This window comes from Pseudochaenichthys georgianus, chromosome 11, assembly GCF_902827115.2.
Source record: "Pseudochaenichthys georgianus chromosome 11, fPseGeo1.2, whole genome shotgun sequence".
NCBI lineage: Eukaryota > Metazoa > Chordata > Actinopteri > Perciformes > Channichthyidae > Pseudochaenichthys > Pseudochaenichthys georgianus.
In genome coordinates, this window is record NC_047513.1 from 9,400,851 (window position 1) to 9,414,491 (window position 13,641).

The following is a 13,641-nucleotide window of genomic DNA, read 5'->3' on the forward strand; positions in this document are numbered from 1 at the left end:
GGTGGTTTTCACTATAAGTAATGTTTTTTTTTGGACGGACACAATCATTTACATTTTTTTTACTATGTTCAATCTGAATTTACTTTAAAATAAAATCAATCTATATTGATTCTGACTCTTCTACATCCAACTCACAGGTTTATCATTGCTTTGAGAAAAAAGATTATTAATTTTCCCCTATGGTCATTTGTTCTGGGAATGTCATAACTATAAGTACCAACATGAAAAGTTTGATATGCAGAAGTGACCAATTTAAATCATACTTCCCATATCATACTGCTGAATTATAATGTTTTATTTCTAACGTTTTCAGTTTAGTTTTAGGCTAATACCATTCCAATGTAAAACATTTGTTAAAGGTGTGGCTCATTTCAACGTGATATAGCCTACTGCTTAAATACATAAAGGTCTATTTTATTTACATTATGTAATTGCAGTGTCAGTCGCAAGCGGAGCAACATCCTCTTCTCCAGGATGCTCCTGCAGTCTCGCGCAGCCTAAATAGGTGAGTCTCAGATACAACATTAATCTCGCGATATGTCATTACAGACCTGTTGTATCTTAATAAATGCAATTTTACCCAGTAGCCTATATAGGAGTGAAAAAGTTTAAACAATTATTCCTAAATACGTTTTTATCCTATTGTGATCGCTGAGGGAAAATAAAATCAATCTTTTTATCTAAATAGAGACAACGAGGGAGTACAGAAGGAGACACATTTTGGAGTGGAATGCGACCTCGCGAGATTTCGTTGAGTTTACTTGAGTAAATGCCACGTCTTAACAATAGCATCCACGCAGACACAAGTATAAGCGTTTTGTCAAACGTATTGCTCGCAGGACAGAGAGTTATCCAGCGGCCCAGCAGGCAGTGATATCTGACACAATCCGGTGAGAAGTAATTGCTTGTTTTCTATTGTATGTCGCAGTCAATAATTCTGCTGCAGCAACATGTTAGCTAGCTAGCTAGTAAAGCTAGCAGGCTTTCTCTATAACTTGTGTGATGCGTGGTCATTGTTTGATGACTGGGGCTTTCACTGTTTGCAGTTAGATTACATGTATTTAACACTTACGGATTATCCGCTTTACACCAACATCCTACGAGGAAGCTGCCAGCAAATAAACACGATCAAAAACAATGCAAACTCTAAATCAAGCTGAAACAGATGTTTGTTAAATCCGCTAAGGTGTCGTTATATGAATGCTATTGTAATTACAACTGTATTGCATTTACCGTTTTGCATTAGCGCAATACACCCAATGAATATGTTAATGTTGCACAACTGTATCACTCATTAATCACAGCCTATTTAATCAAATACAAGTTACTAGACTGTTTCCATTTCATGCAACTTTATACTTCTGTAGTTGGTAGCTGTGGTTACTTACGTATTAACACAACATGTAAATCAATTATAAACCCAAATGATGATGTCTTATGCGCTTCATGAATTCAATTAAACTAGCAATGAGTCTAACTATGAATCCAGCAATTATTATAATCCAGTGAAATAATATGATATACAGATTTCCCCTTAAAGGTCCATTCTGCATAATCAGTACTTTATATTATTTTAACACGTTTACTAGTGTTACTTAAGGATGTTTTTGAATGCAGGGCTTTAACAACTAAACATGTACAATTACTCACATCTTTTAATGGTATCGATATTTTGTAGTACGTCTTCCACCACTGGCATTAATGCAGTAAATGCAATCCCCATTTGAATACCTGCCATGTTGGCTAAACTGACTGATCCGATTAAGTAAGAATAGTTCTTCAATAGATAGGTTTAACACCCCAATCTCACTGATGATGCGCTTGTGTAAAGGGTGAAATGGTGTGACTGAAAATGCTTCCATTGACTACAAGGGGCAGCCACCTTTTTATGTGAGTGAACACATCTATCCTCGAGAACACGGTTTATTGGCTGATGATGCAATTCCTTACACAAGGTGAGGTAAAGAAAATCCACTGCAGCTGTATCTTTCTAATTAAGCAGTTGCCACACTTGCAAAACAAATCAGTGCATTCAAATGTTGCAGTCATTTAGTGCTGTAATACTTCAATTTAAACAGTTCTAGCATTAGCAACTGTTTGGTTCCTGGTTCTTTGCTATCACAGGAAAAAAGAGGGATTTTAGGCCCTTTCTTAACCTGCTGACAAGTTGTGCATATCTAGGCACTTGCATTTATTACCATAATTCGGCTGCTAACAGGTCCAAATCTTGTGTTCTTATCATAGATGTAAACATGACCACTAAATAAAATCATCAGAATTCCATTGGGTTTTTTTAAAATTAAAATTCTCACTTCTTCACTTTTTTCTCTTTGTCATAGGGGATACCATGGGCTGTGTACGTCTGCTGGCACTGACACTGGCCGCATCTGCAGTCCTCCTGTTAGCCTCCCATTCAACCACCGCTCATAGCCATTCCCATGGCGACCATGGACATGGCCACCACGGCCACTCTCACGATGAAATTGAGGATGTGAAGATGTTCCATGGAGCGAGCAAGTGGAGCGCCGAGGCTAACGTCCCTCTGGAGGAAGAGGAGCACCACGGACACGATCACGGGCACGCTCATGATCACGGACACGCTCATGACCATGGACACGATCACGGACATGCTCATGATCACGGGCACGCTCATGATCACGGACATCAGGAGGATATTGTCCGGGTGCACAAGGAGGAAAATGGACACGGAGGGGAGAGGGTGAAGAGGGAGGCAGAACCAGAGAAGAGGGATACGTTGGAGCTCTGGACACAGGTGAGCTCACAAGGTTAGGCTAGGAACAATGGGTTGTCTGTATGAAATGTGGCAAGGAACATCTGTTTTATATTAGCCTCTTGGAAAAGAGATGCAAAGTATTTTATGTAGCGGTGGTGCTGCTCAGTCACATTGTACGAGACTCTGTAGTAAGCAGCAGCTCTCAGATCGGTTTCATCCTATCCTGATACACAATTTAAGTAGGAATCTGCCAACCTTCCTGGAAAAGTATTGGCATGAGGAGCGAGTTTAATATAAAAGCCTTTTTCTGGAACACAATACAGAATTTTAGAATTCTTCCTCTTGTGTTGCATTTATATTTTTGTTTTTGTTCAGTGTAGTTTAACACCTCACAGTAGAATAATGTATTAATGAATAATTCAGCTTAATTTTGTTCTTTTACTTTCATTATTCAAGAGTGATTAATACTTATTTGTTTACAGCCCTGCATGTAGTTATCATATTTTTTTTGTGGAGTCATTGTTATTGATCAATGACAAAGCACATTTGTGCTTCCAAATGAACGCTCCTCATGCTGTTATAGCATAGATCACACAGATCACCGTTCTGCTCCTTTCCCCCTCTAACTCCGGTTTTCTCGTGTCGCATTGTGGTTAATTCACAGTTTGATGACGCTGATGCAGAATAAATCTCTCATCCCTGTCCGCAGGCTATCGGAGCGACCCTGCTGATCAGTGCGGCCCCTTTCCTCATCCTGTTCCTGATTCCAGTTCAGTCCAACAGCGACCAGCACCAGAACCTGCTCAAAGTGCTGCTCAGCTTCGCCTCAGGCGGACTGCTGGGTGACGCCTTCCTCCACCTCATACCACACGCTTTGGGTAGGTAGTGATCCCCAGAAGTCGGCTCAATTGTTACTGACTTTTATTACATTCTCCTGTTGGCTTAATTGTGTCAAGAGGTGTGTTCAGGTGCATTTGTGATGTAAAACGTGCCTGCTGTTATAAGAGGGCTAATGCAGGGAGGTTTTGTTCAAACAAAAGAGAGTGAGGAACCAAACTAATGATTAACAGGGACGCAGGGGATTTTAAATACGCGGAGACTTTTTTTCTCACAGCTCATGTTTACTTTTCTCTCTGATCTCGTAGCTCACTTTTACTCCCTATCGATACTTCAGCATCCCAACCATGGATAGCCACAACACTTTAAACTTAACACAGACATAAAGAAACAATATTGTCAGTGAGCTAATGACGGCAATGACCAAATGCTCATTGAAAACCCAGACATTGTAGCCGGATCCTGCACTTGTCTGCTTTTGTGTTGATGTCTCTTCTTGTGTGCACAGAGCCCCACGCTCACCATGGAGAAGAAGATCCCGGACACTCGCATGCAAGTGAAGAGTCACAGGACCACGGCCACTCCCACGGTACGCAATTACTGCCTATTCGAGTGTATGTCCTCAGATGATCCCAGGTGTGGAAATACGTAAAAACGAAATGTACTGAAGCCAAAAAAATACCCTATTTTGACTTTACAGACGGTGACATGTACTGTCAGCAGTGTATTGTAATGAGCAGGATTAACATGGGACGTCAGTGCGTTTCAGACTCTGTTCATGCGTCACAGTTCTAACCTGTGTTTCCTGTCCTCTTCCTGCACAGGGGCTGCCCACAGTCACACGATGTCCGTGGGTCTGTGGGTTCTCGGTGGGATCATAGCCTTCCTGGTCGTGGAGAAGTTTGTGCGGGCACTGAAGGGAGGCCACAGTCATTCCCACGGCCACTCACATGGTAGGCCGATGTAACCTGACGGAACACACTCATTGTTATATATCAAATATTCATATGCAGGACGTTTCTTAGGCCGATCATGCTAAAGATTGCAGTTTTTCACACTATTATCTATTTGCATTATTTTTGTACAGTGTGTCCAGATAATTAGCCCAAATGGCTTTAGAAATCTAAAGCCTCTTTACCTAGTATTGTAATATTCAATCTGGGCACTGAGGCTAATTTGTACTCTCTTGTAACATTCCCAGATGCTCCCAAGGAAAAGGACAGCGATGGAGAAGATGAAAAGGAAGGAAAGAAGAAAGAGGGGGAAAAAAGCAAAGACAAAGCGGTGTCAAAGAAAGAGGAGCCAAAGAGCACAGGTGAATAAAATGTAGATTCTTCCAGATTTACTCGCTCCAAGAACACTAGCACCTTCTGCTGGTCAGACACTACCATGTCTGAAATGAGGAATGATTATATATGCGTTATAGTTTCCTTTCGTCGTTTAATTAAAAAGTTTAGTCCTACGTATAAAAATTATAAAAATGTGAAATGTACCTAAGGGTAAGAGATGGGTTATTTAATGCAAAGACAGTTTTTATTTCTCCAATGTCCTGAAAGTGGTATCTCAGGAACACCTTCACCTTTGTATTTCACTTTGTTCTCAAGCAAGAACTGATTTGATTTAGGTGGTTAAAGGTCAAGGTCACTGTGACCTCACAAAACTGGGTTTTGGCCAATTTCCTGGGGTAGTACAGACATGTATGCAAACTGCGGCTTCACCAGCAGGCGGAAGTAAACAGCTGTGATGGGGTTATTCCAGTTTAGTAGATGAGGGAGTGGTTTCAGGCGTGGCCAAGTCACGTTTTCTGGGGCTGCAACCACACGTTGGATTTTATGAAACCGTCAGTCATCTACGTATCATAAGCTTTTAATTTGCCTGTAGGGTTGAAAAATCTAGAAATGGAAACTTAATCTTCTTTTGGCATCACTTCAGTCAGTCATATTAGCACTGGTATGTGCTGCTGACCAGGGTTTCCGTTAGCCGGTAATTACCGGTTTTTAGCTGGTAAAATTTATAAAAAACCAGAAAATTCAAAACCTGACGGTCAAAATGTCTGGTAATAATTAGGGAGGCTGCGATCGATCGGCCGCCGGTCATTATCGGCCGATATTCACTCTTAATAGTTTGATCGGTGCTCTCTATAAAGGCCGATCAGGAGAGCTGGATCTGATCGATATGGACATAAACGCGAGTGAAGTGTAACCGGAGCGAGAGAGAGATCAGATCAGCTGCTGAGTCTGACCGAGACACGCAGCTCTGCAGGATCACCTGAAGCCCCGCACTCTGTTTAGCGGGCTGCAGGAGCTGCATGAGAAACTGACGTGCTGTCAGGAGAGAGAGAGAGGGAGGGAGAGGATCCGTTTCTCCCGTGTTATTATTCAAAGTTGATGTAAACTTCTGAATAATGTACGTTATCTACTACAAGTAGTTTGTTTGAATGTAATAATTATGATGTTTGTTGTTTGTGGAATCATTTATTGAAAAATGAATCTGAATTTTTCGATCTGTTACGATTATAAACTGAAGCAATATAAAAATGAGCCCCGTGAACTGAGTTTTAAACTGAAGCATATCTGCTCATAGTCCGGTAATTACCTGCTAACGGAAACTCTGCTACACAACTATTATTATTATTGAAATATGACCGGTAAGTTTCAAATTAGTCCGGTAAAATAAATTCTGCCCGGACATTTGACCGACGAGAAAAAATCCTAGCGGAAACCCTGCTGCTGACATAATTGATGCCACATGTATGTGAATAACGTGTCCTCCATCTAACAGAAATGCTCGCTGACATTGTGGTTGTAGTTGGAGACTGGAAACAGTGTGTTCTAATCCTCATTTCTTCTTTACTGTCTCCACTAACAGACATCAAGGTGTCGGGTTACCTGAACCTTGCAGCTGACTTCACACATAACTTCACTGACGGCCTGGCCATCGGAGCGTCGTTCCTGGTCAGTCCTGCGGTGGGCGCCGTCACCACCCTCACCATCCTGCTGCACGAGGTCCCGCATGAGATCGGAGACTTTGCCATCCTTGTTCAGTCCGGCTGCACCAAAAAAAAGGTAGCTGATAACTCAAGCTGCAGCTTCATCTTGTCCAACACAGACAATAGGCAGGATCCTGAAGGAAGTCTATTGGCCCAGTCTTCTGTAGACCCAGTCATCAAATAAATGGACTTTGCTAAATATAGATTTATATAATACATTTGACTTTTTGAAATATCACAGTGATCCCCCCCCTTAAAATAAAGGGGCGGCAGCAAATTGAAATTTGTAGGGCCTTTAAACAATAATTGGTGTGTAATTACAGATTAAATGTTTTCAGTTTCTATGCATATTGATTTGAAAATAAATGTTTTAATCAAACTTAATTTGTGTAAGAGATTTTGAAGGAAGAAAATCAATTGTGTTGTAGTTTTGGAGACTCATAAGACTTAATTCTTCCTCTTTCCCATCAGGCCATGTGTCTACAGCTGTTGACTGCTCTGGGAGCTCTGGCCGGCACATCTTGCTCCCTATTGGCCGAGGGCGTGGGCGCTGCGGCGACCGCCTGGATCCTGCCGTTCACTGCCGGCGGATTTGTTTACATCGCCACGGTGACCGTGCTCCCAGAACTGCTAGCGGGCCGCACCAGTTTCGGCCAGTCTCTGATGGAGATCCTGGCCCTGCTGTTCGGAGTGGGCATGATGGTGCTGATCGCTGAGTACGAGTGAGACGGAGAGAGAAGAGGGTCAAAAGTGGTTGAAAAAGAATAATGCTGGTTTTAAGTCCATTTGGATTGTGATTTGTCAGAGGTGTTTTTTTTGTATTGCTTCTGTTTTGGGACGAGCACCACCTACTGATGGGGAATGGATGATTTTTGTTATGTTTTTTTAGCTTTTCACGTGCTGATTTGTTATACTGTATTTTTGGGAGAGACTGAGAGCTGGAAAGTAATGACCTGATGGGAACATATTTTAAGGACTGCTTTTCATTAAGGGTCTACATCAGGACAGGATGAGAAATATTTCTGTCCGCTGGTTTCACAGTTTACTCGCCGTGTTCAAGACACCGATCGTCAGCTTCATTTTTACTGGTGGCCGGTTTCCAAGAGTGGCTTAAAGTAGATTCATCTTCCAGCACATTTTCTGTCCTTTTGCGAATTAAATCTGCATTTCAGAGTTGGGTCAGTGAAAGGGAAGCAATGGAATCATTAACGTGTCTGTCTGGAGATGATGAATGTTAATAGTTTTACATTCCACAAAATAAAAGTAAACGTTGTGGCTTCAACAGATGTACTCTGAAGTCATTCAAATCTTTGTCAAAGTAACAAGCTGTTTTTAGCCTTTACCATTCCTACACGATCTCCTGTATAGTTTATTAACTAACGATGGATAGTCAAGGAGAATACTGACAGCTGTGATGAACATCCCCAATAAAGGTTTATCATTTCCTGTGATTACTTTGCAGCATGTTTTCTAATTAAAGGCACATACTTTTAAATGTAATGTACTGCTATAGAAAGTCTGTAAATAATCAAATGGCCTGTTTTTATTAAAATGTAACATGATTGAAATTTAGTTCTAAGGAACAGAATGTAATCTGCTATCAACCTACCTAGGAAGCAGATAATGCTCAATTGGCTCTTGACTAGGGTTGCAAAATTCCGGGGATTTTCAAAGATGGAAACTTTCCATGGGAATTAACGGGAATTTATGGGAATAAACTGGACATTTTCTAAATTGAAGGTTGGCTCTTCATAGGGAACTTAAATATAGTTGGGGAAAGTATATTTTAGCATAATCTTGACTAAAACAAACAGATGCCATTCAAGTACACTTGAATATCCATGGCATTCCTCAATCACATGCACATAGCACACGGCTTACTCTTACTGCATGGCTATTGAGACCACACCCCCTACAGGCACTGCATTCCTCCATCACATGCACAGATGATTTCTAGAAGACTGGATTACACTTTTGAGCCCAAAGCACAAGACAAATAAGGCCACACATTTGAGCCTGTGGACTACACAAAATGTAGTTAGTTTTGATATTATGGGGTAATATATTTAATTTTAAATTGCAAATATCACATGTATTCATCTAGTACAGTGTTTCTCAAACTTTTTCATACCAAGGACCACTTAACCAATAAAAAAACACTCGCGGACCACTTAACTCCCCAAATATCCCAAAACACATAGTTTTTCTAGAACAGATTACAAATCGCCTGAAAATGGTACAAACAAGTGGCAACATATGTGACGAAGGTGTTGCGCTGTGCTAGTGAAACTTAAAGTGGACCTATTATGCTACATTGTAGCCATGCCTCATACTGCTCATACCCCTCTTTTGCAGCCCTGTTAGAGAAACGCGGATTGTGGGTCCTTAGCTTGGAAAAAAAAGAAGAGAGGAGTCGGAGCTAATGCCTGATCAGAATTCTACCGGAGATACAGTTCAATTCTGCTGTGATAAAACGCCATCCTGTTCTAAACCACATCAAAGATTATTTCTGAAACAGTATGGAGCTCAAATGCTTTTCTCTTGCGGGTTCATCACAAGGTGAGTTCCTTTTTTTATTTCCTGCTTTTTAAACACGTGCTCTACAGTACAGGTTAGCTCTGAGTGTTAGCGAGGCTTGCTAATGTAAACAAAGATTACATCCAAAACACGTCAGGCATTGTTTCTGATAGCAATTTTTTGTGGGTCCGCTGCCGATTTGACCAGATCGGCAGCAAATCTGTATCCGCTCGTTGTAGGCTCCCTGTTTTTAAAGATTTACTTTAAGGCAATCACTAGTCAAAAGCATTTACAAATCAGGATCATAAGAGATCCAGTTAAGGTATACAATTCACAGTTAAGGTATAAGAAATTCACAGTGGTGATTTGATCAATCTGTAATCTGCAAAATTGCAGTGTCTTCAATTTAGGATTATATTTACACTTCATTAAATATTAAATCAAAAGAATATGGCATGATAACATCATTACATTACTTAAACCATCAATCCTTATGTCATTTCAAAATCTGAAAGGGAAAAGTTCTCAAAATGTTTAACAATCTGAAAAGGAATGGTTAGGCAAATATTCAAAGACTTGTAAAAACCTGGAAAGGAAGGATTAAACATTCCTAAAACTTGAATTCATACATTTGTAAATACTAAAACTGATCCGTACCAAATTAACTCAATTAATTATTCTTATTAGCCATACTTACCTGAACGTCTATTTATGGTACTTGGAACGCAGGGGCGGAGCTTCCTACAGGCGATACAGGCGGTTGCCTAGAGCGCCACCCAGAGGGGGGGCGCCAAAAATTGCACACAAATAAATATATTTTTTTTTTTGCTTGGCGTAGTTTTTGCGCCCCCCTCTATATCTGCAACCATTATTCTTACATACAAAAACAATTCTAACATAGGGGGAAATGAGCCAAAAATCTAAAACGGTCGGTCTAAGAGCCTCTGCTTTAGGTGTTCACAGTCAGAACATGCTAGAGCGCTGTGCATTGATGGGTATTGGTCAAGTGTTTATAAAATTGAGCATTGAGGAAAGAAAGACTAACGTTAGAGAACTATGAAGAGGCAAAAGCCATCCGGGGCGCAGTATAAAAAAAGAAGAAAAGAAGAAGAAGAGAAACGTGCCAAGGTGAAAGGTATGCAATTTTGATTGTATTGTCAACATTAGCGAATGGATCATGTAATCTTGCTAGTTAGCCAAGCCAACGTTAGCTAGCCAGCGTTTGTTATTGCCATTCAGTCAAAACTGTCATAAGGCTATTTTTGTTGTGTCATGAAATAGAAATATTAGTAATAATAACAATGTTAGTTTTGGTGTAGCGAGCTAGCCAGTGTGGTGGAATGCTAGTTAGTTGGTAACGTTAGCTAACGTTAAGTTTACCTCAGAAAGCACATTGGCTATCCGAGTCAAACCCTGTCATAATGTGCGCTAACGTTAGCTAACTAGCTCAGGGGTTCTCAACTCCAGTCCTGTTGAATGTTTTCGTTCCAACCCAGAACTAACACACCTGATTCAACTGTTCTAATAAGATAGGCATAGCTCTTGATTAGTTGAATCAGACCTGTCAGGCTGTCCAAATGCTTATTAACTAAATAATAGCTACATTTAACAAATGGAAATTATTCAATGTTGATAATACAAATGTTGTATCATTTTAGATTCACTTTTAAAATATCTGGAACCACCTGTTGAATCAGTTGACAAGGAACAGCCATGCACCTCAGCTGTGCCGGCTTCCTCAGGTGAGTGCAATGTGTTCCTGATGATAAATAATTTAATGTGAAATCCAGTCAATATATTTTCTCTTGTGTGTTCTTTCTATATTTATAGACCTAGAACCACATGAAGGAACGTCAGAACAGCAAGCTGCTCATCCTGATGAGATGACCACTGATTCCACCCTGCCACTGACCACTGTGCCTGTTTGTTCTGGTGAGTACAATACGTCAATAGATGGTCCTGATGTGATGATAAATAATTGAATGTAAAAATGACTGTCGTGCCATTTCTAATCCAGCCAATATATTTGCTCTTGTGTGTTCTCTATATATGTATAGGCCCAGAACCACTGCAAGGAACGTCAGAACAGCCTGCTGCATCTCATCCTGATTGCACCACAGATTCCACCCATACACTCTTCTCAGGTGTGTGCCTGGTGAATGTAAGTGTGTGTGTGTGTGTGTGTGTGTGTGTGTGTGTGTGTGTGTGTGTGTGTGTGTGTGTGTGTGTGTGTGTGTGTGTGTGTGTGTGTGTGTGTGTGTGTGTGTGTGAAGATATTGTGGATATGAGGTGAGAAAATGTGCTTCACATGCCCTCCAGATGCAGCAAAGACAGACGATCCACTACCAACCGATCCTGCTGATTGCCCTTCACATCTCACAGACACAACGAGAACAGAGTTTGTTCGCAGAGGACCATATCAGATAACACCTGATTTCATTTTCCCAAGGAGAGATGATGGGAGAAGTTGCCACCACCAGTACTTCAGCAGGACCTTAGTAAATGGAGAAAGGATCAAAAGAAGTTGGGTGACATATTCAAAAAAGAAGAACAGTCTTTTTTGTTTTTGTTGTCAACTTTTCTCTCCAAAACAAATTCATTTAACAAATGCAGGACTGTCGGATTGGAAAAATGCAAGTGCTGCTTTGACCAGCCATGAAAATAGTCCGGAACACCTGAACAATTTGGCGTCTTGGAAAGAATTGGCAGTTCGATTAAAACAAGGTACAACAATAGACAAACAAGAGCAGGCCCTCCTTGAGGCAGAGAAGAGTCAGTGGAGAGCAGTGCTGACACGACTGGTTGCTATTGTACAGTCTCTGGCAGGGCGAAATATGGCATTGAGAGGAAAGACAGAAATACTCCACTCTCCTTCAAATGGAAACTTTTTGAAAGAGGTTGAGCTTTTAGCGCAGTTTGACCCAGTGATGAAAGACCACATCCACAAGATTAAAAGTCAAACATCCCACCACAGCTACTTGGGCAAAACCATTCAGAATGAGTTGATTGAATGCATCAGTGGAAAGATTCTATCAACAATAGTGCAAGAAATAAAGAAATGCAAGTACTTTTCCCTCATTTTAGATTGCACCCCGGATGTTAGCCACACTGAACAGCTGTCAGTAGTCATCAGAATTGTGACACTGGAAGAAGACCCCCAGATTAAAGAGCACTTCATGGGATTCCTAGTAGCAGAGGAGTCCACTGGTGAAAGTTTGTCCGCCCTGATTTTGAAGAGGCTGGAGGAGTTGCAGATTGCCTTTGATGACTGCAGAGGACAGTCATATGACAACGGCGCAAATATGAAAGGGAAGAACAAGGGAGTACAGGCCAGGCTACTGCAGTTGAACCCAAGAGCTTTATTTGTGCCTTGTGGGGCACATACACTCAATTTGGTCGTTGCTGATGCTGCCAAAAGCTCCAAAGATGCCATATCATTTTTTGGCATTGTGCAGAAGCTATACTGCCTGTTTTCTGCCTCTACACAGAGATGGGCCATCCTCAAGAAACATGTCAACCTTTCACTCAAAATGTGGTCAGCAACCAGATGGGAGAGCAGAGTGAAAGCTGTGGAGCCTCTGCGATATGAAGCCGCAGCTGTGAGAGAGGCACTGCTTGAGGTGAGAAACCAGGCCAAAGACCCAATCATCAGGATTGAAGCCCAGTCTCTGGCAGAAGAAGTCGGGTCATTCCGCTTTGCACCGTGCACAGTGGTCTGGTATGACATGCTAAGTCAAATTCAGCAGGTGAGCAAACTCCTGTAGTCCCAAACAATGCAAGTGGATGTAGCAGTAAGTCTACTGAAAAAGACTGAAAAAGCTCTCGAATCCTACAGAGCCACAGGCTTTGTGGCTGCACAAACATCAGCCAAGGACATGTGTGAAGACATGAATGTGGACGCAGTCCTTGTGCAAAAGCGGCTGAAGTCAACAAAGAGGCACTTCTCATATGAGTCTCCTGATGAGCCATTGAGGGATGCCTTGCAAAATCTGGAGGTAACCTTCTTTAACGTGGTGGTGGATGCTGCAGTGTCAGCACAAAAGGAGAGGTTTACCACTCGTAAACATGTGCAAGACAAGTTTGGCATTCTGTACAACGTCCCAGACCTGCCACACCAAGAGCTGATGAAGCAAGCAGAGGCACTTGCACACACCTTAAGCCATGGAGGGCAATCTGATTTGGATGGGAAGGAGCTGGCTCAGGAGTTGGAACATTTACCTGACTTGCCATCAAAGAGCATGACAACTCTTGAGTTGTTGAAATTCATACACACAAAGCAGCTCACCGAAATATATCCCAACTTGTGTATTTCTCTGCGGATCAGTGCAACGCTACCAGTAACAGTAGCTTCAGCCGAGAGGAGTTTATCCAAATTAAAACTCTTGAAAACATACCTGAGGTCAACCATGGCTCAAGAACGCCTCAGTGGTCTGGCTGTAATCAGTATTAACCATGAGGTTGGTGGTCAGATTTCATATGATGATGTGATTGATGACTTTGCAGCGAGGAAGGCCAGAAGGATTGCACTGTAAATGGAAACCAGTAGGAGCTAATATGTAGGCTA

The 13,641-nt window shown here is 41.5% G+C and overlaps 1 protein-coding gene and 1 long non-coding RNA gene across 2 annotated transcripts; both read left to right on the plus strand.

Annotated features, from left to right (window-relative positions):
* Positions 1-729: 729 nt before the first annotated feature.
* Positions 730-8,011, plus strand: slc39a7 (solute carrier family 39 member 7). Its single transcript, XM_034094710.2, has 8 exons — positions 730-890; positions 2,340-2,773; positions 3,444-3,612; positions 4,080-4,160; positions 4,396-4,524; positions 4,773-4,886; positions 6,440-6,636; positions 7,032-8,011. Exons 2-8 carry the CDS (start codon positions 2,348-2,350, stop codon positions 7,284-7,286), a joined length of 1,371 nt encoding a protein of 456 aa, XP_033950601.1. The 5' UTR covers positions 730-890; positions 2,340-2,347; the 3' UTR covers positions 7,287-8,011.
* Positions 8,012-10,539: 2,528 nt separating this feature from the next.
* On the plus strand, positions 10,540-11,221 carry LOC117454733 (uncharacterized). The gene is made up of 3 exons (XR_004553019.2): positions 10,540-10,819; positions 10,908-11,009; positions 11,135-11,221. It is a non-coding gene; the product is annotated as an uncharacterized lncRNA (long non-coding RNA).
* Positions 11,222-13,641: the final 2,420 nt, after the last annotated feature.